Below are 27,969 nucleotides of genomic sequence, written 5' to 3'. Positions count from 1 at the left end.
TTTTCTCAGCTACAGTCATCTCACCAGGTTGGGTGGAAAGTGGCGGCTCGTTGGCTTTGTCGTTCTGCATCTGGTAGTTGTGGTACGTGCTCTGGCCGCTTGACCCCTGGCTCACCACGTTCTGCCGGTAGTTCAGCGTGCTGCCACTGGGGCCGGGCCCTGCCCATGTGTCCGAGTTACCTTGGCAAGAATCACAGAGAGCACGCACAGTTACGCACTGCAGTCGAGATGGCAACAACCATGCACAAGCTTACACATCATGGACAAATACAGTAGTGCTTAACGACAGAGATTTGTGACCTCTATGCATGTGCTCACAAACTGAAGAAAACTCGATCCTTACCAACAGCGCTTTATTTACCAAACCTTCCCGAACATGTGACGGGGCTTCATGGTGAAAATTTACCCTTGCTGACGAACACAGAACGGAAATCACTCAGCACGGATTAGGTTCTTTGATCAAAGTGACCACAGTGGCAGACTTGTTTGAAGAAAGATTACCTTCTCTAAGCATGTGTACATCTGTGTGTCTTTTTTTTTTCCATAATGTTTTTTCCCCCTCGACAACGCATCACACATGACGCATCGTGGGATGCTTGCGGCCAAACCTTCAATCAAATGAAGGATAGTGTGGCAACATTCCTAGCATACTAATTGGATCCTTTGGCAATCTTTGCCTAACAGTCTGCAATTTTCCAATCTGCGCCAAGAAGTGTCTGCGGTCAGGCAGGGGGCAGCTTTGGGCTCTGAGCTAATGCAGGGTTGGATTAGACTAGAGCATCCTTCATAGGACTATTCACTGAATGAAAGGGAAGATACCACCAAATATGTGATCACACATTCACATACACATATATGTAAGAGATTATTCCATCACATATAATATACATATGAACACAAACATAAATCAATGTTTGTTATTTCAAAATGTTTGTTGATTTATCACCATGAAAACCAACATGTACCCAGCACAAATCTTACCTTTGCCAAGCTGATAACTCTCTATTGCCTTAATTATCAGTGTAAAGAGAAAGTGGTGCTAATACGAACATTGCTGCATAAAGATATATATGCAGGACATTCATACACTTGTCCATCATAAAAGTACTCCTATGATTTATTTTCTATTGTAACTGCAAGCTACAATGTAGTCTACTCAGATCTGGTAGCATCTTTACACTTCCACACCACAACAGTAGCCAATATTTTCCAAAGCAGTGAGGGTGTCTGAAGCAAAAAATATCAGCAAACAGGCTGATGTAGTAAGATCTTGAGTGAACAAATCCCATTGAATTTTACTTCAGCAGATGTGATATTCAAAACTTTTGACATGTGTCGCCCAAGTGGCGGTGTCAGTCTACAGATTACCACTGTACTATACACCACATACACTGTAGCTGACAAATCCCAACTCTCCGCACACCTGCAAAACAAAAGGTTTTGACAGCAAGAAAGCTTGCCTGTGGCTTGCCTAACCTAACATGGCAACAAAAACTGCTGCAAACCAAATGCCAAGCATTAAGAAAAAAAAAAGAATATAGCAAAAACAGGAGAATTCAATAGCATGTCATAAAGTCTAAGGAATGAGGGAAGAAAGAATAAAGTCCCTTTAATGAACGTCGCCTCGTCGTACTCACTTCTCTGAAAAGGGGCAGGGGGCATGTTTGGCACAGGCGAGGTAGGTCCCTGAGAACTCTGCGGCATGGGAGTTGGGCCCGGGGGTGGAGCCTGGCTGGGGGGCTGGGATCCTTGGGGTGGGGGCCCCTGGGGGCCGGGCTGACCTGGGGGGCCAGACGGACCAGGTGGTCCTGACGGGGGCGGTACACCTGTTGGTAGAATGACACAAGGTGTTATCTAGAGCTACATCCTTCTTAAATAGAGCAAAACTTTTTTCTCTCTCTTTCTGTCTTTTTAATATTTTGTTTTGTGTTGTTTTTTTGTTTTTTTTATTTGTGAAGACAGAACCTAGGTCATGAAGACTTCACTATCCTGGGAATGAAAAACAACAGGTGGCCATTGCAATCTTGTCTGCCGAGTATGACCAAATATCAGACATGGAACAGAAAATGGAAACAGAACAACAACAACAACAAAAAGAAAGACAGACAGACAGACAAACAGACAGGTGAAGTTGATGCAAGGGTAGAAAAAGGAAAAGAAAGAAAAGAGAAAGACATACTGAGAGGTAAAAACAAAAAGACAACAATAGATACAGATATAGAAAGATGAAAAAATGAAGGATACATAAGACAGATAACTGTTATTTTTAAGTGTTGGAAGAAACTGGAGTGACAGACTGGTGGCATCTAATATTAGCAAGCCTTACATCTGTGACGCAAACACTAAAGACAACGCTATTTGATATGCTAAAAATGGTGTTCTGCACATGCACGAGGTACTGTAAAACGAGGAATGTTCGCGGGCATTTCAAAGGGATCGTATAGTTTTGGTTGAGACCTAATCTTAGGTTTCTAACATTTTTTGGTGAGAAGAGAAACCTCTTATGAAATATGAAAAAGAACATGTAATTCCATGAGGAATTCAACGTTTATTTGATGAAAATTGGTTTTGAAATGGCTGAGATATCCCAAACAGAGCAATTCTAAGAAGTGTGGGACCCACACTTTTTTACGATCACTTTGCTTTACTTTGTTTTTGGATGTTTCAGTCATGCCAAACCCGATTTTCATCAAATAAACTTTGAATTCCTCTAAAAATGGCATGCTCTGTACTATTTCATAAGATTTTCTTGGTATCTCGCAAAAAGTTAAAAGCCCAATTGTCATCTCCACCAATACTGTACCATCCCTTTAATTTCGCGAGCGCCAAGATTCACAAAATTAAAATGCATGCCAAAATTCTTGTGTACACTATATGCATTGAACGCCAGTGGCAATTCGCGAAAATTTCATGCCACGAAAAAGGGCGTCGGCTCCAATTCGCAAAAATTTCGTGCCGCGAATATATCATGTTTTACAGTAGCTGTTTGCATTGTTCATCCCAGGAGGCTGTGTCACCTTAGCATACCCGTTGCAGATCTAAAGCTCGCTAGCATTGAATAGAGGGCAGCAAACACACAAACAAACTGAAAATTCCCATGAAGTATGGTAAGGAGGGAGAGCTGTATTTGAACAGTGAACTTTTATTATTCACAAAATTATGTATCATGACTTTTGTAGGGATTAGACTCGTAATCACTCTGCAGACAAGGAGATCTACTTTCACATTAGCAGATTAGCCAGTAACATCTGATCGATACCGGTACACATAACAAATGTTTTCTTATATCAACCCACTGTAATCTTTGCACTGACAAACTCCAAGGATCAGCAAGCCACATCAAGCTCAATTTGCTAGAAATGATACCTAAACCTGATCCCTCCAACCCACATGACACTGTCAAATCCGTCAAACGATAAAACATAACCTTTAGATAAATATTCCACAGATAACCAGACTATCAAACATGAAACAAAAGCACAGTCACGATTCTCAGAAATAGGATGGCTTCTGCACTTGTGGGGGAAGACAACATATGGGGAAAATCTACTTGAAAACACACCTTGGCTTTGTCTTATTAGAAAAAGATTCTTGACAATCCTCTTAAGCGTACGGCAGTTAGACGTCAAGTTCACAGAACACACAAATACACACTAAAACACATGGGCAATCCTAACGGCAAGAAAGAAAAAAACAGTGCCCTGTCTTGGGCCAGAAAACATTGGTGCATGATTCACCCTTTCCACACCAAGTCTTACGAGAATTCCTGCCACTTCCTGTAGTCAAACTTGTGGGTTGACTTCCAAACGAAAACAAGCTGTCTGAGGGCCTTAAAGGATGTGCATCTGGCAACCCCAAACGGGGCAATACCAGCAGTGAAAAGCTGTAAATTCACATTATAGAGAACCCGATTGTCAACCCAGAAAATGCTTTGGAAAAAAGAGGTGCAGAAAATAGTACAGAACAGTACGGAAATAGTAATCAGATGAAAAGCACAGAATGTGATACTGTGCGAGCAACAAATCTTGTATGAATTGAATCATATTACAGTGCAAGCTAGCCTAAAGAGAGGTTTGGTGTTGTTTTGCTGTAATTTTCAATGAGGAAGTGCATTAAGGTAATCAATGGGAAAGACTGTGATTGTGAAATTTGAGTTGAAATTTGGGAAAATTTTGCTACAAAACAGATTAGTTGATGACATGTACAGTGTAAATGTTCCTGCATTAGAAAACATGGCATCTTATGGGTAAACTTGGAGGAACCATTTTATCATGTGACTTCAACACCAACTTGTATTGTACTCCTCCATTCTTTGCACACACACACGTCCAAAACAGGATTTTTTTTTTCTCTTGAATTCTCATGAAAAAGTAGAGGGCTTCCTTTATCGTGAGGGATGTGGATGACCACAGTATCCTTGGTGCATCATGGGTAGAGTCATGAAACAAACATCTCTATCAAGGTAATGTGGACTTAGTAATGTTCAAAGTGTGAAAAAAAAAGTGAAGATTAGTACAGAAGGCAACTTCGCGGTCACATAACCGCAACAGCTGTTCTTGAGGTACCTCGAAAGATGCCATGTTAAATGGCTAATCATCACTAAAACATTCTGCCCTTCCGTCCTTTCCGCATGTTGGATAAAACTCTGCAGTGCTCTATCTCTCTTATATCGAGTGTTTTACACATAACAATTTTTTTTTGGGCCATACATTCTCCCTAGTTTGTCTCTCCTCTGACAGGCAATTATAAAGATGCTCCGCTGTCATTTTCTCTGCTGTGATCTTACGCGAGTCTGAAAAATGAGAAGAAAGTGATGACTTTCTCTGTGTCAGTGTGCATTCATACATGCCACACTGTGGAGACTATGAAATAGCCATTTTGATTACTGTATACGCTATATATTTCGCGGGGGTTTTATTTTTGCGAATTTTGCGAGTCTGGAGCTATTCGCGAATTTAACAACACGCGAAAATATTACCTTCCAAAATGAATCCCTTGCCTTGATGATACGAAAATTTCAGTACTAGTAGTATACCATGTCATGGCTTACCAAACAGACCATATACTGTACTGGCTAGCACGTCAGCGTCTACTTACGAATACTGTAGAGAGCCAATCCATTATCGCAAGGGGACCACTCGTCAGAAATCTAGCGCGATGGACTTAACCACCTAAAAAATGTTGAATTCTAACTTACCAGTTAGCAGAGTTTGGTAAGTTTTTTTTTTTATGCAGTGTATAACTAGTATCATTCTTATTTGCTAGTGAGTTGAAAATTCACACTTTCTTCGCCACTTCACATTTTCTCTGGTCCCCCAATCGCGAATTTAACCACTCGCAAAAATGTGTGACAGGGGCAATTTGCGAAAATTTATGTACGCGAATATTATAGCATATACAGTATGTGACTACGGTGTCCTCTGTATAGAACCTCTTTGTCCACCTAGCTCCAAGTGACCCATTTAATGTATAATTTTTCTTGAATACCAGACTCATAAAGCTAATGACTTCATCCATCTTTGATGTTTGTGATAGACTGTAATGTCACAGATATGCTTGCAGGCAGGGTCATGACAAAACTGTATTTTGAGGAATAATGACTTCGAGATAATTAATGTATGAAATGCAAGAAGGAGATCCAAACCCAAGCAAAGGTAAAATAACTTAACACTCAACTGATACAAAGTTTATGATATGACTAACTATTATGCAATGAAAAAACACTGCACAGAGTTTTCGAATTTGTAGTATGTTGATATACTCATGCAGCCATGCAATATATATTTTTGTTTTATTGCACTGACACAATCTACAAATATTGACTGTTTTGAGGGAAATAGTGCAAATCCTTGACCTGAGTTAATTCCAAGAGATACACCGTGCCTCTAGATAACACAGAGTGTCATGGCATGTCACTTAAAATCAAAGAAGTAAAATAAATGTGCACTATGAACACAATGGTAAAGCAGTCAATATTTGATGTATGATTCTACACATGCTGAAAACCTCTGAATATCATACTGTAAACATGACCAAAACCTTATTGCCTTTATATTGCTCACAGACAAAGCACACAGGCTCACAAGCAAACCCCACTTTGTCTGCATGTGGAGCTAGTGTATGCATTGTCTTGATAAACAAATGACGTCAATGACATCATTTTATGGCCTCTATAGTTTGGTCATTGGGCTTTTTCCAGAGATACCATTAGTTACTATGACCACTTAAATGGTCATCAGAATTCTATTGCAGTCATTGGAACCTTTCCTACCTCCGATATTTAAACCAATTACACGCCATCATTGCAAAAGTGAGTGATGTAATAACTGCTGGGAATTTTCTATCACTTTTCAGAGCTTTCAGTTTATGCTGTGTTCTGAACTTTAAATAATCTCTTTCTTTCACTCCATGATCCATGGAATATTGCACTAATGCAGCAACTAAGGACTACCAAGATTGGTGTGTCTCCATTTTCAGCTGGGAGGAATTCCTGGAATGGTCTACACTTCAGGGCATTTACAAATGTGTGTGTGTGTGTGTGTGTGATACACACAAACATACACAAACATACACACAAATACGAAACACACATTGTATATTAACAGGGAGGTAGGAAGAGAACAACACTATCAATATGCACAATAAACAACCAACACATACACATACAAGTAACACACAGCAAAAGTGTGAACACACCTAATCACGGACTTGCTGCTACAAAAGCTACAATATATCATACTCCTAAAAGCATTTAAATTGAAAATGGTACATATTTATCAGCAAAACAAAGTTTATGATGGACTAAAATTTTCTTTTCATGTTTTAGTTTTGACAATTCAATCATTTGAGAGCTCACCTTGAGCTGCAGCAGGATGACTTGGATGGATGCCCTGCGGAGGATGGGGCGGGGCCACTGTGGAGGGGGGCGGGAGAGTGGGCGCCTGGGGTGCGGGCAGGGGCTGGCTGTGAGAGTGGGAGATGGAAGGGCCTGGGGCCTGGAAGGGCTGGGCGTGTGAGACCGGCATGGAGGGCATACCAATGGAATGGGGCGGCATGGAGACGGCCGGTACTGCTCCCGGTGAGCGATGGTCCCAAACAATGGAATGCAATGAAACAGAGTCACGTTGTGTAAGAAGTTTGTTTGAACACCACCATACCACCTACAAGTAGCACATGTACCTACAATTTTCATTATCATTACTTTCTACGATCATAAACAGTATCATTATCAGAAGTTCGAATAACTCATCATTATTATCATCACAATCTGTTGCTCACGGTTCATGTCCCAAATTTAGAGACAGATTCATGACTACAATGGTAGAAGCTCCTAATGCTTCTGATTTACAGCCTTCTTGGAGTAAATTATTTGGTGGGACCCTACATCCCTAGGTATTTTGTCTGATGCCCCTGCAATATAAGTTCTGTGTCGGCAAGAAGTTTAACAGAATAAAAAACAACATATTGACAAAGTATTCAAATAAAAAAGAAACTGGGCCAGTGGGAGGCTTAATCCACCTGAAAAAGAAATAAATCTTACATCTTGGACTGATGGCTAATTTCAACTTTTATCTCCATGTATGATAGCATGGAACATCATACATTTCAACTGCACAGATGCAATCTATGCCCTCACTCAGCTATACCTTGTTGATGTGCCAGCATGCGATTAAACTCATTCAGGCCGGCAGTGGAGGGCCCCGGGCCGTGGGGTGGTCCGTGGGCCCCCGCCGGGTGCTGGATGTTCTGGATGCCCCCATTGCTCATGACAGGGGGGTGGGAGATGTTCTGCTCCACCTGAATACAGTCGCCGCCAAACTCATCCTTCACCACGCGAGGTGGACCTGCTGCGGGGCAAAAAAAAAAAAAAAAAAGACAAAAATTGCAAGAGTTGGAGTGAAATATGCTGGTTTTTGTCTGTAGAGGATAAGGGTCAATGACCTTTCAATTTATCTTTATCCTAATAAACGAAACAAAAAATTACACAGAATTATGGGTTTCTATATATGACCTTCCTTTTTTTACAGAATGGACACATAGATTGGTCATGGTCTGGTGTAACAGTACAGCTCTACCACAAACTTCCTCTTCCCTCTCTGCATGAAGGATTATAAAATATCTACCTTCTATTTTTTTTTAAATTTTGCATCTCTACGTAAGTCTGTGATAACACAGTGTCATGGAGTAATACCTTGAATCATCACTTCAAAAGTTAAATTGGGTGCTAACAACATGCCAATCGCAGCACACTGTTCATTTCAATAATCGCACATGATGAGTGACATCGTCAGGGCCGAACAGACACACTCTCACAACTTGGCCCCAAGCAAAACCAGAAGCAGCCATGTTTGGAACCGGACCGGTGTTGGTGTGGTACTAGCGAAATCATATTTTGGGGATTGTAATGGCAGCAAGAAGGGATCACATGAAAAGATTTATTTTTCCATGTGGTCTTTTCTAGTATCGCAACATGCCAACTTGAAATTTGAGTGGATAGATGTGCACTTTGTCATGTGCTACTAAGTGACCACTTAATGTGAGCCCAGGGTTAAATTTGGCCAAATATCATTATCTCCAAAGGAAATTAGACAAAACAAAAATACTTTTAAAAAATGGGGAAAAAATGAAAAAAATTAGTGACTACTACTTTTGAACACCAGGGTCCTATAACAAACATGTCAGAAAAATAGGAACCACGGGACTCGAACCTGTATCCACTGCTTTCCGGGCACGCAGCGACACTACCACCAGGCTGCCGGCAGTGACACGATGAATTGTGCCACTGCTGGCAACCAGGGATAGCCTGTGGTAGTGTCACTGCCCAGAAAGCCAGTAGATGACAGGTTCGAGTCCCATGGTTCCTATTTTTCAAACACGTTTGTTAAATTATAGATCAGCAGTTGCAATGTTACAAATTTCATTTGTAGAGGGAGACAAACTGAAGAAAATTCACTCCTCAACCTTCACCCCTCTGCTTTACTGTATTCCTATTCTTTCACCAGGGTCCTACTTTCCCTTTCTGTCATCATTGATCATCTCAAAACCTGGCATGTACGAGCCAATTGATTGGCAGGGGCTTGTCTGCTTTCTGTATGATCAAGTTGTTGGGAAGTTCAACCTGCCCATCCCATGATCCTACGCAAGTCAACTTGGCGCAAGAGTGCTAGGAAATCAATCTCGCATGTATGCCTTGGCACTACCTCTACCTGGTGCATTTTGTTGCTGAAATAGCCAAAGTTTGCTTGACAAAGGGATGAACTTGTCAGCAGGGGGGCTTGTTAGCAGATGGAAAGAGAAACTATGATTACCACTGTTGGTTCACCTTTAGGTCTATGTAACTGTTGCTTACTGCATGTGTGCAGACCACTGCTACACAAACATATCCAGCAGGTGGTCATAGAGAAGAGATCTTGCACATTTTCCTGGATTAACTCATAAATTTTGAATGTATAAACAATCATCTTCATATTTGATGAAGGACATTACAATTCGAACTGATGAACAATTTGCCAGAATAAGGATTTCTGTCAATCCAACATCCAGAAAGCTTCAGTTAACAGACCTGTGTCTTCATTAATGGATGTGTCTATGAAACAGCTTTCTTTCTTAAGATAAAATCCCCTGTTGCTTGATTAAACCTATCTCTGTGTCAGGACCCTCCCCCCCCCCCCCAGAAAAAGATGTTTTTGTTTTTTCAAATGAGTGTTTAGCTGCCTCCAATACACAAAGTTTGAGGTAAACCTGTTGTCAAGCCACAGACGAGGGAGTGAGACCCATCGATGTACCTACGGAAGGCAGGCCCACTTTGGGTATTAAAGAGGGGACCGATAATTGATTGACTCTCTCCCTCACTTGCGCCACACTTCCTGACCAGATGGACTCTCCCCGAGTTTGCTGTCCAGACGGGTCATGCACTTTACCTTGGCCTGTCCTGCATGTGGCAAATTCAGCCACCTTTGCACACTCGTTTAAGTGGATCTGAAGACCCTCTTAAAAGTTGCATGTTTGTAAACTCCATGAGGACAAAAAACTGGACACTGTGTGTATGCTCAGCTGTCCTTTAACTTGACCTGCACTCACTGACCAGTCCTATATGCTATTGGTAACATCTTCAGAATTTTTGTCTTTTGATCATAGCAGTGCCTGACATTGTCAGTGCAGTGGAGTCAGAACACAACATCGTAATAAATGCTAGCTGCAACATAATTATTTACTGTAAAAGTGGATATTCTTGCACGACTAATCTTTCGCACTCGGCTGGGTAATAAGAGTTTCACATGTTTTTAATTCAAACGCAACGTTTGCGTTTGTTACATACTCAAAAAGCTGCATCACTTCCGTGATCCCTCGCATTTATCCACAAGTTGAATTATCCTTCGGGTTTATGCCAGGTTCAAGTGTGTACGTGTGTGTCACACACAAACACACTGCTATAGTGTCTGACCATTCGAGCATTTCGAATCCCGATGGAATCCCATTTTCTTTGCTCAATTTTCCACTAATAAATGTTTTTAATTGACATCAACTACTGGAACATATGGTAAGCAAAAAATATTTGCGCAAAATGCGCAAAAATTTCCACTTTTACAGTAAATCATTTGCTTAATTTATTATGAGCAGAGTCATGCTTGCAATATGAAATATGCAATAGGCAAAAACAAAAAGTAAAGACACACACAAAAAAACAAAAAACAACAACAAACAAACAAACAAACAAAAAAACAAACCACAGGTGAAAGGTAATTATGCAAAATGTGAAATTGTGGCATGAAAGCTCATTTCAGAGTGTCCATGAAATACCACTTGTAAACTTTGGATATTCAGATAAATTCACATTTTGTTAACAATGCACGAGAGCCCCCCTCAAAAAAATTACCCCTGGGAACAATATCCTCTTGAACTATTTCTGTCTGATCTAGAACGCAAAGCCTATGACTAAATGATCTGAAAAAAGCGGGAAACCATCGACTTCCCAAGTCAACATGGCTCTATGGCTCTGAAAGTTTAATTAGCGTGCGTTGCTGACTGGAGGCAATGCTCTGTATTACTTGTCCAGTGGAAAAGCTCTGGCAGGCTGCAGGTCATTTTTACAAGTTTTATAGGTGCAAAGTGCAACGGAAGGCATTAAATGGCCACTATGAATTATTTGCATGCTCTGCGGTGAAGTGAGCCGGAGCCTCTAATGGGAGTTGGTTTTCCATTTTCCTTGCTGTATTCGCAAGAAGAAGTGGCTACAGTATAAATAGATTATATAAGTAAACAAATTAACATAAGTAGCTACAATATATCTAAAAAATCCCCCCTCTCTCTTTCATTAAACAAAAATTTATTCTAAACCATCACCAGCAGCATCAAGTCTTACCTGTGTGTTGTAGTGTGAGACCTGTTAAATCTGTGAAAATGAAAGGTAGAAGAGAGAAATAAAAGTGAAGTTAGAGTTCTTACTGCAAAACTAGCCATATTGTTGCATTTTTGAAATATACACACACATGTTATCATACTAGCTAGAACGGGGGGGGGGGGGGGGGGGGGGATGCTCATTCCTTGATGTGTTGATTGCACATAGATTCAGGACTACATCATGTATCTCCCCTACAGTCACAGAAATGTAATTGAGACAATTTCATGTTTGGTTTGATCTGGTTTAATAGACTGTGTCAAACAAAACACTTTCAACTCAAAACTCGTTGATGACACATGATCATCATACAATACGTAGAGAATTAACAATCTACCATCATAATGTAGTAGAAAGCTCTTCAATCAACACATTCAAAGCAAATCTAAACAAATTTTGGGCAAGTAAGTAAGATAGATGAATTTAACCCGTACATGTACGAAGTTTTCAACTGTCCATTTATTCTAGCTGGAAGGAGCCTATCAAACAGAAATTAATTGTCTTTATTGGTGCAGAGGGGCAAATAAGTTTGGCTTTACTTTAAGCCCACTTTTAAGGTATGTTTTCTAAGGTATGAGTATACAGATATTCTCTGTAAGAGATATGTGTACTTGACAATGATAAAGTACACACAGGGGATGTTTATTCAAGCTAATCTCATTAAAACAAGAAAAATCTGATATGAAAAAAAAAACAACAGCTCAGAGCAAAATCAGTGAAAATATAAGAAAGGTCTACTTGAGAAATGCCATAGCAGCATTTGAATTGTGTCCCATGTGACTGTAACAAATTAATCTTAACCTCTTCTTTGTTGGAGTCTCATACTCTCATAGACTTTGTACATGACTCACAATGTACAATGTACTCATGGGCAATGGCTTTACTATGTGACTGGTAAACTGTTTGCAAAAGACTCTTCAAAAGTATTGTTCTTAATAATCATTCCTTTTTTTTTCTAATAAGAAATTTCAGATCTTCCCCCAGAAGTACTTTCTACATTACTAGAAGCATAGTGTCTACAGATATGTTTGAATACGATTATTTCACAGTCATATTCTTCGTTCAAATAATAATGATGACTTTTGGTCTCAGCACTGCAAAAGGAACTGTATAACAGATATCACAGTCACATATAAGTCAGAAAGGTTCTTTGGAGTGATATTGGATACTGCACTGGATGATACACCCTCGACATTATAAGCCTAACCATAACTTTCCAATCAAAAGTATGCCTTCCATACAATCTTCAAGGATCTCTGGTTTCGAAAACACTGTTTGTTTATATGCTTTTTTCTTTTACAAAGAGAAGGTCTCCTTCAAAAACCGATGTTAATGAACTCAGCCCATCTTTGCTGAACTTTTAACCAGCATTCAGTATATTCCTTCTGCACATGGCTGTGATGGATGCAACACAAACCCACACAGGCATTGCAAAATACGATGGTCCTGCATGAGAAGCCATTGACACGCGATAAGACTTTGGTAGGATTATGTGATCACTTCACAACAGACGGTGTTTACCACTGGGTAAACACTGTCTGTTGTGGTTCCATTACAAAAAAAAAAAATGCTATACTTTTGGTGACTGAACTCTAACAATGATTTTTAAAATGGGTGACAAAACACTCACATCATTGCAACTGGTTGACGAATTGCCCTACATCTCGATGGATGATGGATGGATGATTTCATGAATTTGAAAACACTCACATGTTAAGCAAGATGTAAAGCAAGATGTTTTCACCACATGAAATTTTCACAAATTGGAGCCGACAGCCTTTGTTGCCAATTCAACTACTTGTGACATTTGGAAGCTCCGATTTGTGAAAAATTAAACTAAATATATATGATACGGTATTCTAAACAACTATATATGGGGGGGGGAGTATGGAGAATCCAGTCACCCACAGATTTTTACTTTTTGAAGCGTTTAACACTCATCTTCTATATTCTACCTTTAATTAGCGCTTTGTATCCAGTGGAAAAGGCGCTCTAAAAATATAAACTACTATTCATCTGACCTACAAAAACCTGTTGAGGACGGGCTAATTTTGCTACAACACACATTTCCCATAGACACTTGCCAGAGTATACCCGGGACTCGTATTCAATGGGTTAAAAGGCCATGAACAGCCATTGAACTCTGGGCACCTTTACTGGTTACTCCAGAACGGCACATCAGTGGATGCAATGAACAACAAAAATTTATGCTTGGAACCCGGGCTCCTAGCAGTCTGACTGTTAATCAAAACTTCATCTTTTTTTTTTCTTTTTTTTTAATAGTACGAAGGCCCTGTACCAATGATCTCCATATCTATTTTTTTTTTTTCAGAGTATTGGTATGTGTGTTTTACACTGACATATCAAATTCGTGGTCTAGCTCTTCGACCTGTGTACTCGACTCCGCTGCATATATAGGTTATCTTGAAGAGTACACCCAAGTCTTTGACCTTTTCTTATTTACACTGCTCTACTGAAAAATCCAGACTGGAGTCACAAACTGCAGTGTTTGAAAAAAACATATAAGAAGATCAAAAACAAAGCAAAATGAAAATAAGGAAAATTGGGCAAGGACATGCCCTTGCCTTTCACACAATACACTCACATACACATACACACACAGGCACAGACACACAATTGAAACGTGAAATGCTTCTATCATATCAAGCCAGTACAGTACTCTCCACTTAATCGGGTACCACTTAATTGGGTACTCTCCTTAATCGACTTTTACACTGAAAAACAGCTCAGATGTGTGTTATATTTACTGGATAATAGGATTGGCATTCCAGATAAACAGCTAGAAATTTTCCAGATTAACCTGATCTATTGCCATAGTTTCCCCGCAGAAAGCCTTTAGAATTTGTGTAAATATCAATTTTGAAGAAACTGTGAGGTGCTGAAAGTTGTGTCTGACACAGAGAGGTGTGTGACTAGTATATACTAAAATCTGCGTTGTGAATGAATCAACATGCGTTCCGGTTAAAGGGATGGTACAGTTTTGGTGAAGATGAGAATTGGGCTTTTAACTTTTTGTGAGATACCAAGAAAACACTTATGACATAGTACAGAACATACCATTTTAAGAGGAATTCAAAGTTTATTTGACGAAAATTGGGTTTGGAATGACTGAAACATAAAACAAAGAAAAATAAAGCGATCTTAATAAAGTGTGGGTCCCACACTTTATTAGAATCGCTCTTTTTTGATATCCCAGCAATTTCAAAACCAATTTTCATCAAATAAACGTTGAATTCCTCAATGAATTACATGCTCTTTCATATTCTATAAGAGGTTTCTCATTATCTCACCAAAAAATGTTAGAAACCTGAAATTAGGTCTCAACCATAACTGTACGATCCCTTTAAGCGGGTATTCCGCTAAATCGGGTAAGAAATGCTCTGCCAGACACTACCCAATTAAGCGGAGACTACTGTACTTCTAATATGGTGTTGGCTGTATCATGTGTTTTTATCTGCTGGAGGTGTGTGCTGGCAGATAAAGGCTTGAGCAGAAGGCTTTTTTTTTTTTTACCTGAATGAGAAGCTGGGCAAGGGCCTCCTCTCAATATGCAAATGCTCATTCATTACAAGACCCTGTTACACATACAGGAGAGCTGGCCCCAGTTAGGAGTGAACACTATGACAGAACTTGGCAAAAATAGCACAAAGTCCTCAAGAAAATGCAAGTTTTGTTATTCATTCAAATGCTGTGTAATTATAGTAAACTCAATCACAAAGTGTGTGTCTGAGTCAGCTTGTGAATGAGACGAATGCTAGTTAATCCCTGACCATGTTGCCGCAAAAATTTCTATCTCCTCTGTAATACAGGGGTGGTATTCTGAGACTGTTTTATCTCTGTTGTAAGTCTGTTGTAACAAATCGGTATTCTGAACACCGTTTTATCTCTGTTGTAACTTCTGTTGTAACTTGTGTTGTAACTAGTGTTTTATCTTGCGCACTCTTTGCCTGCGCATACCATTGTCTTAGGGTATGCGCACGCGCGTAACAGTGGGCGCAAACCTGAACACCCATTAGATTACACGGTATTCTGAAAACTGTTTTATCTTCTGTTGTAAGTCATGCCCCGTGCAAATTTATGCTTCTGAGATAAAACAGGGTGGAGGGTGTTATAACTCCGTTGTAACTTTCGTTTTAACTTATGTTAGATAGTGAGATTATTCATCAACTCAATATCGTGGTATGCGAGTTCAAAATAAAAAAGATATACAAAAAATAAAAACAATGTATGTACAGATAGACAAATGATATAGCAGTTTGACAAAATGTAAACTCATTCCACAATACAAAATTTGGTAACAGTAACATTGCAAGTACATACGCGTAGCATAATTATGCACATAGATAAAAACACAAACACATGAACAGAAAGGTTACCGGCACCGTCGGCACTAACTTGTTTTAAGCACTATTCATTTCAAAAATATCTTTCAAAATATTAAATATTTTTTAATATGATTTCACTATCTTCACCAATAAGAATTCATTATCAGTACCTTTGGGTGTTTCAAAATATTTATTGATGGGGACGGCGCGAATCCTAAGAAAAGTATTAGAAGTCTAAGTTAACAACAACAATAATAATAATAATAATAATAACATGGCATTGCAAGGGCTTAACTTAATTTAGAAGCGTCTAGTTCCCCATAAACCATGAAATTTGGGTTCCTCTTATGAACGCCAGATATCTTCTTATTTTTTAAACAAATTTCAAACAAAAAGACTTAATCTGAGATAGCTTTGCGAATCCCCTACTGCACCAACTATACGTCAAAACCGGTAAGAAGGCATAATGATCCAAGCTTCTGTTGTAACTTTATTTTATCTCTGGCTCTCTTTACCTGCGCATACCATTGTCCTATTTATGCGCACGCCAGAGAATGAGCGCTTCTTAAAACGCGCAGAGTTAAGCACGGCGCATTTGCCCAAGGGAGCAATCTTATTGGTTGAAATGTCTTAGATGCTACTTCTAACAATATTTCTTATTGGATATGATTATTGCGATGGGCGTGGTTATCATGACTTACAACACCGTTAAAACAGTTTTCAGAATACCGATTTACAACTGTTTTAACGGTGTTATAACTCACAGACTTACAACACAAGTTACAACACAAGTTACAACAGAGATAAAACGGTGTTCAGAATACCACCCCAGATCTAAACTTTACAGACAAATAAAAAAACCCAGAATGGCTCAAAGTCAATCCATACTGCTATATCATAAGCCACCAGCAATCATGAATGTAGGCACTACAATTGGCAAGGACTTATTATTAACAAGGTAATTGATGGGTTGGGGCTGGGGTGGGATAGCCCAACTATCTTCTCCTGAAACATTTATAAACTGACATGATATTTGAGGTAAATCCATCATGCAATCTAGTATGAGGCTCCTTTTATATCTCAACCAACCCATCATTTTAATGGAATCAAACATGTGAATTACCATGAGGAATTGATTTTTATAATTTAGTTTACAGCACCAACCAAAAACTTTCCCTTGGTTCAACTTTGATGCAGCCTGCCATAAATGCCATCTTGCGCATCTGGGTTTCTATATCACACTGCTCAACGCATCACTGAATGTGACTAATACCCCTGCTAAACAATTCTCACTGTGGAAAGTAATAATCAAGTTCTCGTACATATATTCCAACTGAAAATATATATCCACCTTTGACGAAGCCACATGTCATGCACAGCTAAACCTTGTAGCAGTCATGCATTGCTGCACACTGGCACTGGCCCGACGGTCCCTGACCAATAAAAATCACTGTCGGACCAGTTAACTTTTTCAGAAATTTACCACTATAATACAAGTAAAACATGGAAACTCTGGGTACTTACTGGTCCGACAGACAGGTCAGACCAGCAGTAAAAGATTGGTTTGTGTGCAGCCCTGAGTCACGACAAGTGCCAAATTTCAAATCAAAACCTCCAAAACTGAAGAGGTCATTCAATCTACAAAATTTCTGTACCATGGATGAAAGATGTGTGTTGCACATCTACAAATGATATTGGTCACCTTTGCCAAAATTTACAGTTGAGAGTTCAACAGTGAGGGAGTTAGCTCAATCTGAAATATTTTTGTACGACTTTAATCTTAAAAATATATATTGCTGCCATGGCAATGCATCATTTGACATTCTCAAAAGATGTCATTTTGGCATCTACATACTAAAGCGGTCACCTGTACTACATTTTGAGTCAAATGCTCAAATATTGAGGGAGAAAGCCTATTCTAAAATACTTTATACTGCTTTATTCACAAAATACCGCCTTATCAGACAAGTCTTGCAAGTCTAAATATTATTGCAGACATAGGTACTAAATTTCAAGTTGATTGCTCAAAATTTAACAAGAAATTTGAAACACAAAATTTGGTAATGGAGCAACAGACGAACCAACCACCAAACCAAGCCATAAAGAGACTCCTACAATGTATACCCCTACACTCTTTTGTGTGGGCGAGGGTATAAAAAGTGTCTGCGTGGGCACGTAAAAAAGCTCTAGCCGAGATGGGATTATCACGACAAATATCCCTTTAACGGTAAGTTGCACCGAATCTTTAATTGTCTACACTGCACCAAGTATAATACGTGCATGCATTATGCATTACGCTGCATTAAAACGGCTCTGTGTAGGTTGGGCAGGACAGCTCCCACCCCAGAACTGATGAACTCAGGGATACCCATGAACCACTTCCTCCGGGGTTCAACTTGGCAAGAAGATGGGACAAAAATGTTACTGCACTGCTCTATCTCTAACTTCAGCAATCCAAAATTATGACTCAGGAACAACAACAACAACAACAACACAAATGAGAATAAATAAATAAAAATGTACATCTTAGAGAATGCTTTTCTATGGATGCGAGTCCATCAGGCCAAATAGGAACACATCCTGTGTTCCTGGGATCCGTAATGATAGAGCAGCTGATTGTTTGGTACATTTTCAGGGCCGCTAGCATTCCCTCCTCAAAATAAGGGTGATTCTAAAGAGCAATCATGAGGATACTTGTCTATCACATTCAACTCGACAGGCCAAAAATAATACGCAACCGAGGGAGGCTCTTCAAGGAGGAGGTATTCTATTGGCAGGATGTGAAGAGGAATTCCAGTTTTCAGGGAGCCGCCTGCAGATCTCAGGATGACTTGGCGGCTATTGCATATCACGCTCTTTTCAACCCATTCTACCATTATATCCATCGAGGGCATTATTTCTTTACACAAGTATGAAACTGAAATATGGATTGAGTGTATGCTGCAATATCAGCAGAATCTATCAGTGACGTTTGAGGAAAATTGGGCAATTTGTTAAAAAATTAAGTTTTCAAAGTTTCTGTGTCACCACTGCTAAATGACTTAAGCATCTTATGGTATCATGCATGGAAAACAACATAAAGAAAATACAACATCAAGGAGGGGATGTGTAATTTTCATGAAAAATTAGATTTTGTGGAATTTTCTTTATATTTTCTTTGTATTGTTGTCCACAAGTGGAAGTCATGAACTGTAGTGGTCTTCTGAAATCATAACTTCAAAAATTCATAACTTTTAAAACAGATGGTTAGATCTTCCTCAAACTTCACTGCTGTGTTCTACTAATATTGCGGAATTCACTCTATCTGTCTTTAAATTGGAGTTTTATTCCCCTTTCACTACTTGCATTTCAACTCCAGAAATGCATACAAGATATAGTACACCTGCTGAGGGTGATAATGGTAACGAAAGGAGCTCGTCTTATCATCTACAGATGGAATGTGGAAGTCAGTACCTGATGTGGTGGTGGGGGGGGGGGGGGGGGGAGGAGTATCATGATATACCACACACACAATATCATATCAGGAGCATTTTATAGGACACCAGAATTTTCACAATGTATCTACCACCCCCCCCCCCCCCACCCCACTTTCCTCCCTTTAGCTGTCTCCTCGATGATGAGAGCAATAATTTTAGACGTACACCGATACCCCTTTCCAGCATTCGTGGCTCAATTTTCAGCATCATCCAGATAACGTGGTTTAAAATGACTGCAGTTGACTGTCACTTGCAGTCAATTCATTACCACACAGGAGTTACCACACAAGTCGCGATATAATGCACTCACGTAGTCTCATAAAAACCTTATAAAAATGCACATTTGTGCAGCTTTCATCTACCATACAAATAAATAGTAGCACCATTAGCGGACAATTTCCTGCCACTTGTGTTCATGTAGCAATGTCATCACAATTTTTAAATCAAATATTTGGCACTTTTATGCATCTGCATCGAGGATTACTGGGGAGGGGTAAACTAGCAGGTACACCACTAAGACACCCCCCCCCCCAATAAAAAACCCAAAACAGAACACACAAAAACCAAACAAACAAAGAACAAAACAAACAAAAGAAGAAAAAGAAAGAGCTGCATAGCTATGTTGTTGAAAAAAAAAAAATAACCCAATTGAGGATTATGTTTTAGAGACTCCAGCTGAACGATACTTAATACTGCCAGACATAATAAATCAAGTGGCAAACAACACAGCACAAGAGGAGACTAGTAGACAATCAATAGACAAATCTAATTCTATGTTCTCGCTATTTTCAATCTAATCGTCGGAAGAATAAAAAAAAAAAAAGAGTGTGATGATTGAAACAACTAGGATGACTTTCTCCTCGACATACAGTAGTTGACATCTTGTCACACTGCTCAACTCTCTTGGTCATCTCCTGGAATATCTACCCAAAACTTTTTATCTCAAGAACTAATGTCACACATACAAACATTGAACATATATTTTTCGCCTTTCATTTTCTTTATACAAATTATCATTCATGTCTTTCCCATTTTTTCATGGGGGGGGGGGGGGGGGGGGGGCAATGACAACACTTGGAAGAAGATTGGGCGATACATACCGATACCGGGGGGGGGGGGGGGGGGTGACACTATCCTCTCGTAGTGGTAGGGATTTACGCACACGCTGTCGCATTTGAGGTCGAATGCAAACTGGCAGAACTTGAGATGTTTGAGCTCGTTTTTGTGAAGGTCCGGCCACCTCCATATCCTGGCATAGATGACGTGAGGGAAGCCCTTCCTACCTGCAACCTGTTGGAGGAACAAGGGGAACATTGGGGGGGGGGGGGGGGGAGAGAGGGAAAAAACAGGCCAATATCAAATATGAGTTCATTATTGATGATAAAAACATTTGTGTGACAATCATAATTATACAGAATAGCAATAATGAAAATAACAGTAATAACTATAATAACAATAATGATAATTATGAAAATGGTAATAATAATGCAGTAACATACAAAATATTCATTAAAAATCCTTATTATCAAGCAAAAGAGTTTTGATGAATAACACACAACCCTGACCCTGTAACTCCACTTCCACCTATCAAACGGGGGGGTGTTTCATAAAGCTGTTCGTAAAGTTACGAACATCTTACTACAGTTGCGATGTGCTATACTTAGAAATTTCAATAATTCACCACAAGTGATCACCAGTCGGGTCGTTCGTAACTTTACGAACAACTTTATGAAACCCCTGCACAATGTTATGGGGAAATCCTCACAATATGCCTGTGTTTTTATCTTTATGTTTTGTTCTGATCTTCTTATTTTTCTGCCATAAAGTGTCTGCTGTGAAAATGAATAAAACACCATGTAATGTCATTCACAATCACAAGTATGTGACCATTTTAAAATATAGTCACATATGTACAAAAAGAACATGCAAAGCACTATTCACTATTGGTTACTGAGTGCAACTGAGTAAAACTGTGCAGACAAGAGCAAACATGGCTGAATTTTCTACTTTTTCAAACTGATGCATTTTTCTTATTAGTCAGAATAAAAATGTGCCACAAAGGCACGATTACATGTATGTAGATAATCAAGTTTATCAGGATGGGGTACACCTTGTGATCGGGGCATCTATGGGAAATGCGTGTTGTCGCAAAATCAGCCCATCCTCAACTGGTTAATATCATTCACAAAGCAGACTTTACCAGAGAGGGGCAGCTCACTCAAATCAGCAGATCGGCATCTTCATCCAAACATAAATCTTTGAAAAATATCTGCGTGTTCTGTAAAGGGCTTTTTACACTTGTGTTTCTTAACCCCGGACTTTCTCTGACCCAGGACTATCGTTAGTCCCGTACCAATTTTTTCAGCTTTTTACACTCGCCAATTAGTCCCGTACTATCTCTTGTGCGGGGCTAAGGAGAAAACTGACCTTTTTACACTCGTATTTCTTAGCCCCGGACTTTCCATGAGGGTCGGACTTCGTCTCCGTCGCTTAGCCCAGGATTATTTTTTCGTTCTGTTTACACTCACTTGCTTGGCACCGCAATTGCGGTGCTAACCCCTGCTATTTTGCAGGGCCAGATAGTACCGTACTATCGGTGGGGCTAGCCCTCTTTGGCAAAAACGAGTGTAAACAGAAAGTGGGCTAAGGATAGTCCCGTACCAACGGTGGGGCTAAGGCCCCCCCTTAGCCCCACCGTTGGTCCGGGGCTAAGCAAAAATTTACAAGTGTAAAAAGCCCTTATGAGGCAACAGACTAATCTCCAACCACAGATGGATCAGTTGCTATTAAGCCCTTTGGCAGCATTATTGACAGCGATCATTTGTCTGTCCACAATAGCAACATCAACCTTTCTTCAAACAATTATATATTTATGCTGTTCCAATAGATCTTTTTCAAGATCTTCTCATCATCTGCTGCTTTGGTCAGCACTACATGGCATCTGGTCGATCAGGGGGGTGTTTCATTAACGTTTGTCAGCGCTGACAATTTCAGCAAAATCCTTGGTTTTGATTGGCTGAGATGCTCTGGTCACTGACTGTTACTATGGTGATTCAAGTTGTCAGCGCTGACAAACGTTGATGAAACACCCCCCAGCTTTTCATCTGGTCCATAGTTGACCATTTCTCATGGCTCCTGTGATACCCAACTGCATTATGACTGTTTTTTTGTTTTTGTTTTGTTTTTGTTTGTTTATTTTGTTTTGTTTTGTGTGTTTTTTTGGGAGGAGGAAACTATACTCCCCCTCCCCTAAGACAACACTATCTCTCTCAAACACACACTCATGAATATAACGCATCCAATTTAAAATGAGATAAGATGGACTGTGAAAGGTACACATAACTTGCAGCTATTAAAATGATCTTCTTGTGACAATTATATGTCATTGTTGCTTGCAAGCTTATAAGTTTGTCTTGGACATCAGGTTAGCAAGTCCTTGATACCCAAAGGCCTATTGGGGGAGAATCAGATTTCTTTAGGGCACCCTTTGGGGAGTAAAAGAAGAAGAAGAAGATAAAATGCACATCAAAGATGGCACCAGTCCCCTTTACGTCGTCAGTGTGGGCACAAGGATCCCTGCCAATTTGGCCAGAGATTGGCACATGCATGTAATTCTTTGGCGAGTGAGTCATACATTCACGCATGTCTCTACCAGCGATGTGTGTATGTGATGAGTAATAATAGCCTTCATATGGATCATCTGTGATTTTTTTTTCTTTCTTCTAAGACTGCTGGGGTCTGAAACGTTATTCAGCATTTTCCTTGCAGTCACTAACAACACAGATCTTAGCCTGGGGGCTCGCCGAATTACCAATCACAAAGTGAGTAGAAAGACATTATACTTGTATACCTGGTATAAAGTTTATACTTCTGAAACACATATTCGAAACCTTTAACTTACATCATTATCTCATTTGTAACATTGTCACAGTCTACCTCCTCAAGCAAGGAGGATAATGTACATAAAGACTAACATCGGTATTTTCAAAACTCTGATATGATTGGCATAATGAATAATGGGGTAAATGTGACTTTTTCCAACAATGTCCAGTTTTAAGAGTATTGTCTACAAGGGGCCTGTGTAAATGCATGCATTCTCTGCTGTACTTGGATTAGGCTGCCAGATGTCGGAGCACAGTCATCCCACCCACGTGTTGCACATATCTAGATGGGGTATGCTGGTCTTTCGAGAAACTCATCTTATCAAGTAGATGAATGGAGCTGAAACTTCATTAAAACTCGGCAAATTAGTCCTAAGTATACAAGTTGAACGTAGATGGGAAAATATTCAAGATGAAATAACAATGAAGATCCAACTTCTAAAGTGTCTGTACATCATGGTAAAATCTTACGATTTAAAATCAGTACACAATGAAGATCTTCTAAAGTGTCTGTAATCATAATCATACTATTTATCTATAAATCTAAACCAGCAAATCCTGTATTTTGTTAAACCCTTCCCCATTACGTGAAAGGATGAAAAATAATACCTTGTCAATATACCATACACAGTTCGCAAACCGAGGTCAGAGAATAATTGTTGTAAGTTTGTCGCCAATTTTCTGTTGTTGTTGCTGTTGTTGTTGTTGTTGTTGTTTTTGTCGTCGAGAGCATCCAGACTCCCTCAGCTCTGTGAGCTGGATATATCACCTGTTCCCCCGATTGGAGGCTTCCTAATTTGTCTGGACAGTTAGTGGGCAGTCATTAATAAATTCTGTCTGCATCCACCTGGTGCCCTTAAATAGACCAGACAAATTGCTGACATGCCAGGAGCTCTTTGAATCATTTTTCCACCCACCAGGCTGCCAGGAATGACCCCCAAAAGAACTGGCGCATGGCCCATTCACACTCAAGAATTATTACGTTTTTGTTTTGTTTTCTAATAGCGGTGCAAAAATCAATGTCATACCCCGCTGTTCACACTTCCACAAACAACAGACTTACTCCCGCTGCAAGCAAAGCCTTAGAATATCCAAGTTGCACGTGCCTCAACAATGACCACACTATGACTCCTGGCACCCCATCCCATACTCTGTGTGGGAAATTGAATCATAAAATTATTTTTTTCTTTCTGTCTATAATTATCATTTGCAAGCCCCTTATAAATACTGTGCAAGAACAAACTATCTTGAGGGTTAAAGAAATATCAAAATTGGCTGATTTTTTACATATTATCGATGTAAACAGTGATAATACAATGTAAGTGATTACTTTGTGTCCATGAGGATATTGTTAATTTGTTTGTTTGTTTTTTGAACAGCATATACTGGTAGCCAATTTGTAAAATATTTTGTTCCGGGTGTGTGTGAATGGGAATGCACACATGTATACATATCTAACTATATGTATACACAGCCCTGTCGCTGTACAGCAAGTCACAACAGGGTATCACTCGCTTTCAAAACACCAGTCTACTCCATGCGATGGCACAGATTTTGAATTAATCACATTATGTTTGGTACCTCAGGCCCACATACATCTTATCTTGCTCATTTTAGGGACATACTTGTGTTATTGATTTTGACCTCGTAGACACAATATATACAACCTGTCGAAAAACGAGGACTTATTGTGTCATCTGCCCACTGTAGGTCACTTTTCTCTGCACAGTTACAGTGGACTCTTGTTATAATGAAGCCCTCGGAACGGGCAGTTTTCTTTTGTTATATCGAAATTCAATTATAATTGAATAAATAAACAATAAAAAACATACAGCCAATAATGTTGTGACCTGGATTTTCACTTCACTGTAACCGGAATTTCGTTATTACCGTGTTCATTATAACGGGAGTGCACTGTACCACTGAATAGTTAAGGCTAAAATGACCCGCAAGGGTTATTGCTGCATTTCAAAAAGTCACGCTGTCGGCCAAGAGATGGTATACTCAAGTGGTGCATGGTGGTACATTCAAGTGGCGTGTGCACGGAAGCAATCACTGCACAGCTACAAAGAGCACTTTAAGGTCACGCATGCGTACAACCTTGCATCGTTCAAAGCTGGAACTTTAAATCGTGCAGCGATGGTCAGGCTTTGCGATTAGAAATTGAAATTTTGCTCCGTGGACATATCGCGACGGCTCACTATGGATCGATATACATGTATGTACCATTAGTCCAAGCATTCTATTCCATGTGAGTGTAATGCAAAATTTGTGGTAGAATGTGTAATTTCTTTTTTCACTAGATTTGTAGAGCCTGTGTCAGGGGGTGTTCTGATAATGGGTACATGTCAGATGTCGTGTGTTTAGTGGGGCAATACATATCATGATGTAGTTATGGCCTATGTGGTTGACAGAGTTTGTTCTAGGAGAAAAGTGTACTACTTGGTAAACACCTGCTCAAAACATATTTCTTACACAAGAAAGTATACAATATTTATTCAATGCGAGGTTAGACAAGAAGAAAAAACCATGAGGGATATTGTCATGGCAGCTTCTCTCCCCTCCCCCCCCCCCCCCATTCAATAGGGCCAATATGATAGCAAATTAGTCACAGACAAAGTAAATTCATGTGTATTCAGCTTGAAAAGGGAACACGACTTGTTGACTGGTTTCTTTAAAAATATAAATTAGTTGAGGCATAGATAGTATGGCAGCTATGCGGCTGCTGTTTTGCTAGTTTCACAGACATATCATCGCGCACAATGATATTATATGATCTACGTGTGACTTGCCTGTGCAGTCTCACTTTTGACTTGTTTCAGTGAACAGTTGTAAATATTTCTTTTTATGACACTAGTAATCATTGGCATGTAAAGAACTTACACAAAAGTTCATCATAAATGTAGTTGCTGCCTGAAACTGTAATGACAGTAATTGTGAGCCACCAATGGGTAAATGTCAGGGAGGTGGGGTGCAGGAGGGTAATTGTCCTGATACGTCCCCCCCCCCCCCCCCCCCCCCCCCCCCCCCCCCCGAGTGACTAGCATGACAGGGCTATAATAATATGATACTTTGAGATTGTGGCCCTGCAAGAATTAAATAACACTCATTTGAGAGATGGAACAATGAGTAGAGAGCTGCCAAACTTTGGAAGCACAAATTAGTATTCAGCACTTCCAAAGTTCGAGTATTTCTTTCAAATTTGTCTTTTGTCAACTGGCCCTTTTTCAAATATGCTAAAAGCTATGGTAATTATACCTAATAGCATCATCTCTTCAAACAATCACATTCGCGTCCATTTCTGCTCCAGCGGAAGCAGGGCAGAGGGGTGCTGGCTTCGATGGTTTCCCCATCAGCACACTGCCAACACCCTGGGGAGATATTCAAGAAACTTCCGCTGTGTGTCAACTCATCATGGCAGCTCAGAAAATTGTCACATTTTTAGCAAACAGAAAATAAAGACTAGGACAAGTGTGAGAAGATATCTGTGAGCTCCAAAATTCTGATATGTCGGATACAAATCAGATAGTGGATGTTAAATGAAATCATCTTTACCACTGAGTGTTGCCTAAAATAAATGCCTCAATCATTTTTAATTTAGTTATCTTTTTTTTTTCCAATGACTTTTACTTTTCACACACACTTTTTGTATTTTTGTATTCCTTTTGGTCTTTTGTGCAATTTCTTTGAACCCGTTGAGGACCAGTCCCGAGTATACTCGGGCAGATGTCTATGGGAAATGCGTGTTGTAACAAAATCAGTCCGTCCTCAACGGGTTAATAACAGTTGGTTGGAAGCTCTGTGAATATTAAAGAGGCATTGCACAAGCTGCTGAACTTTCAGTGGTTTTCTGTGCTCCAGTATGACAATGAACCACTTGAGGAATGAATGAACAGGGAGTGTCCAAGAGTAATTGATGGCTCGTGTATGTTACGTGTCCACTTTTAAACTGATATTCTCCCCACCCCTCCCAACTTTTGGAGAACTAACACTGAACTTGGGATGGGATTAGTTTGCCAATCAATAAACCACTTACTAGACAATCCTGAACGTACAGAGAGTCCCAAGAAATAAGCTAGCAGCAGAAGGTTGTGGCTCTTGTGAAATAAAAGTATTATTGAATGGATTCTTCTGGAGTGTTACATCAAGACCTCAGAGACTTCAGTTAGCCAGAAAAGAGGGCTGGTGGTATACTGTAGGTAGTAAGGCAACATGATTCATCCGAATCTAGTGTTCACAGCTTGCTACAATACTGCACTGATATCTCAAATATTACTGTAGCTCACTCCACAGCACCAGCTTACGTCTAGTCACAAATATAGCCTCCTACTATGACAGTGGTTTCAGCAACATCATTTACAGTAACAAAACATGTATGTCAAAGGTTGTAACTCCTGCTTTTTAGAGTCAAAAAGGATATACGCGGTATGTAAAAATTATTGCAGTGTGCCTTAAATTCTGGTATTGAGCTAAGTGATTGCAGCAACACTTTCATCTTGATGATCATCTTGGTTAAATCTACTTTGTATGCATGTCAAACATCTTAATTCATTTGTGTCATACAAAACATGAAACTGCAAAAAAAAAAAAAAAGAAAGAAAAGAAGTTGCCCTTTATGTCCCCTACAAGGAAATATCTCTGATGTAACAAGAAGACAACATATATATGCAAACACTTAGAGTTGATATTTTGGAGTTGATTATTGATCTTATTTTGTAGACACATCTGTTATACAGTTATGTAGGGGCCTACATCAAATTTTAAGTTAAAATCTTACCTTGAGGCCTTGATCTATGTCAAGCAGCTGCTTATGATCGCTGTCTCCTACTTTTCTGTTATTACAACGTCTAGAAATGCACAATTCTAAA

At 39.6% G+C, this 27,969-nt stretch overlaps 1 protein-coding gene across 1 annotated transcript in view; it reads right to left on the bottom strand.

The window, feature by feature from the left end:
* LOC139730967 (mothers against decapentaplegic homolog 4-like) overlaps positions 1 to 27,969 on the bottom strand; it is a 51,667-nt gene that overhangs the window by 5,898 nt on the left and 17,800 nt on the right. The window contains exons 3-8 of the mRNA XM_071641847.1: positions 20,321 to 20,510; positions 11,363 to 11,392; positions 7,647 to 7,847; positions 6,857 to 7,072; positions 1,638 to 1,826; positions 25 to 180 (exon numbers count right to left, since the gene is read on the bottom strand). Of these exons, the coding sequence (XP_071497948.1) occupies positions 25 to 180; positions 1,638 to 1,826; positions 6,857 to 7,072; positions 7,647 to 7,847; positions 11,363 to 11,392; positions 20,321 to 20,510 (982 nt within the window). The remainder of the gene's footprint in view (positions 1 to 24; positions 181 to 1,637; positions 1,827 to 6,856; positions 7,073 to 7,646; positions 7,848 to 11,362; positions 11,393 to 20,320; positions 20,511 to 27,969) is intronic.

Source organism: Diadema antillarum, unplaced genomic scaffold (genome assembly GCF_040938485.1).
Source record: "Diadema antillarum isolate AM-2024a unplaced genomic scaffold, OU_Dant_1.0 seq00000345_RagTag, whole genome shotgun sequence".
NCBI lineage: Eukaryota > Metazoa > Echinodermata > Echinoidea > Diadematoida > Diadematidae > Diadema > Diadema antillarum.
The sequence above is the reverse complement of the archived record's forward strand: the minus strand, read 5'-3'. Positions and strand labels throughout refer to the sequence as shown.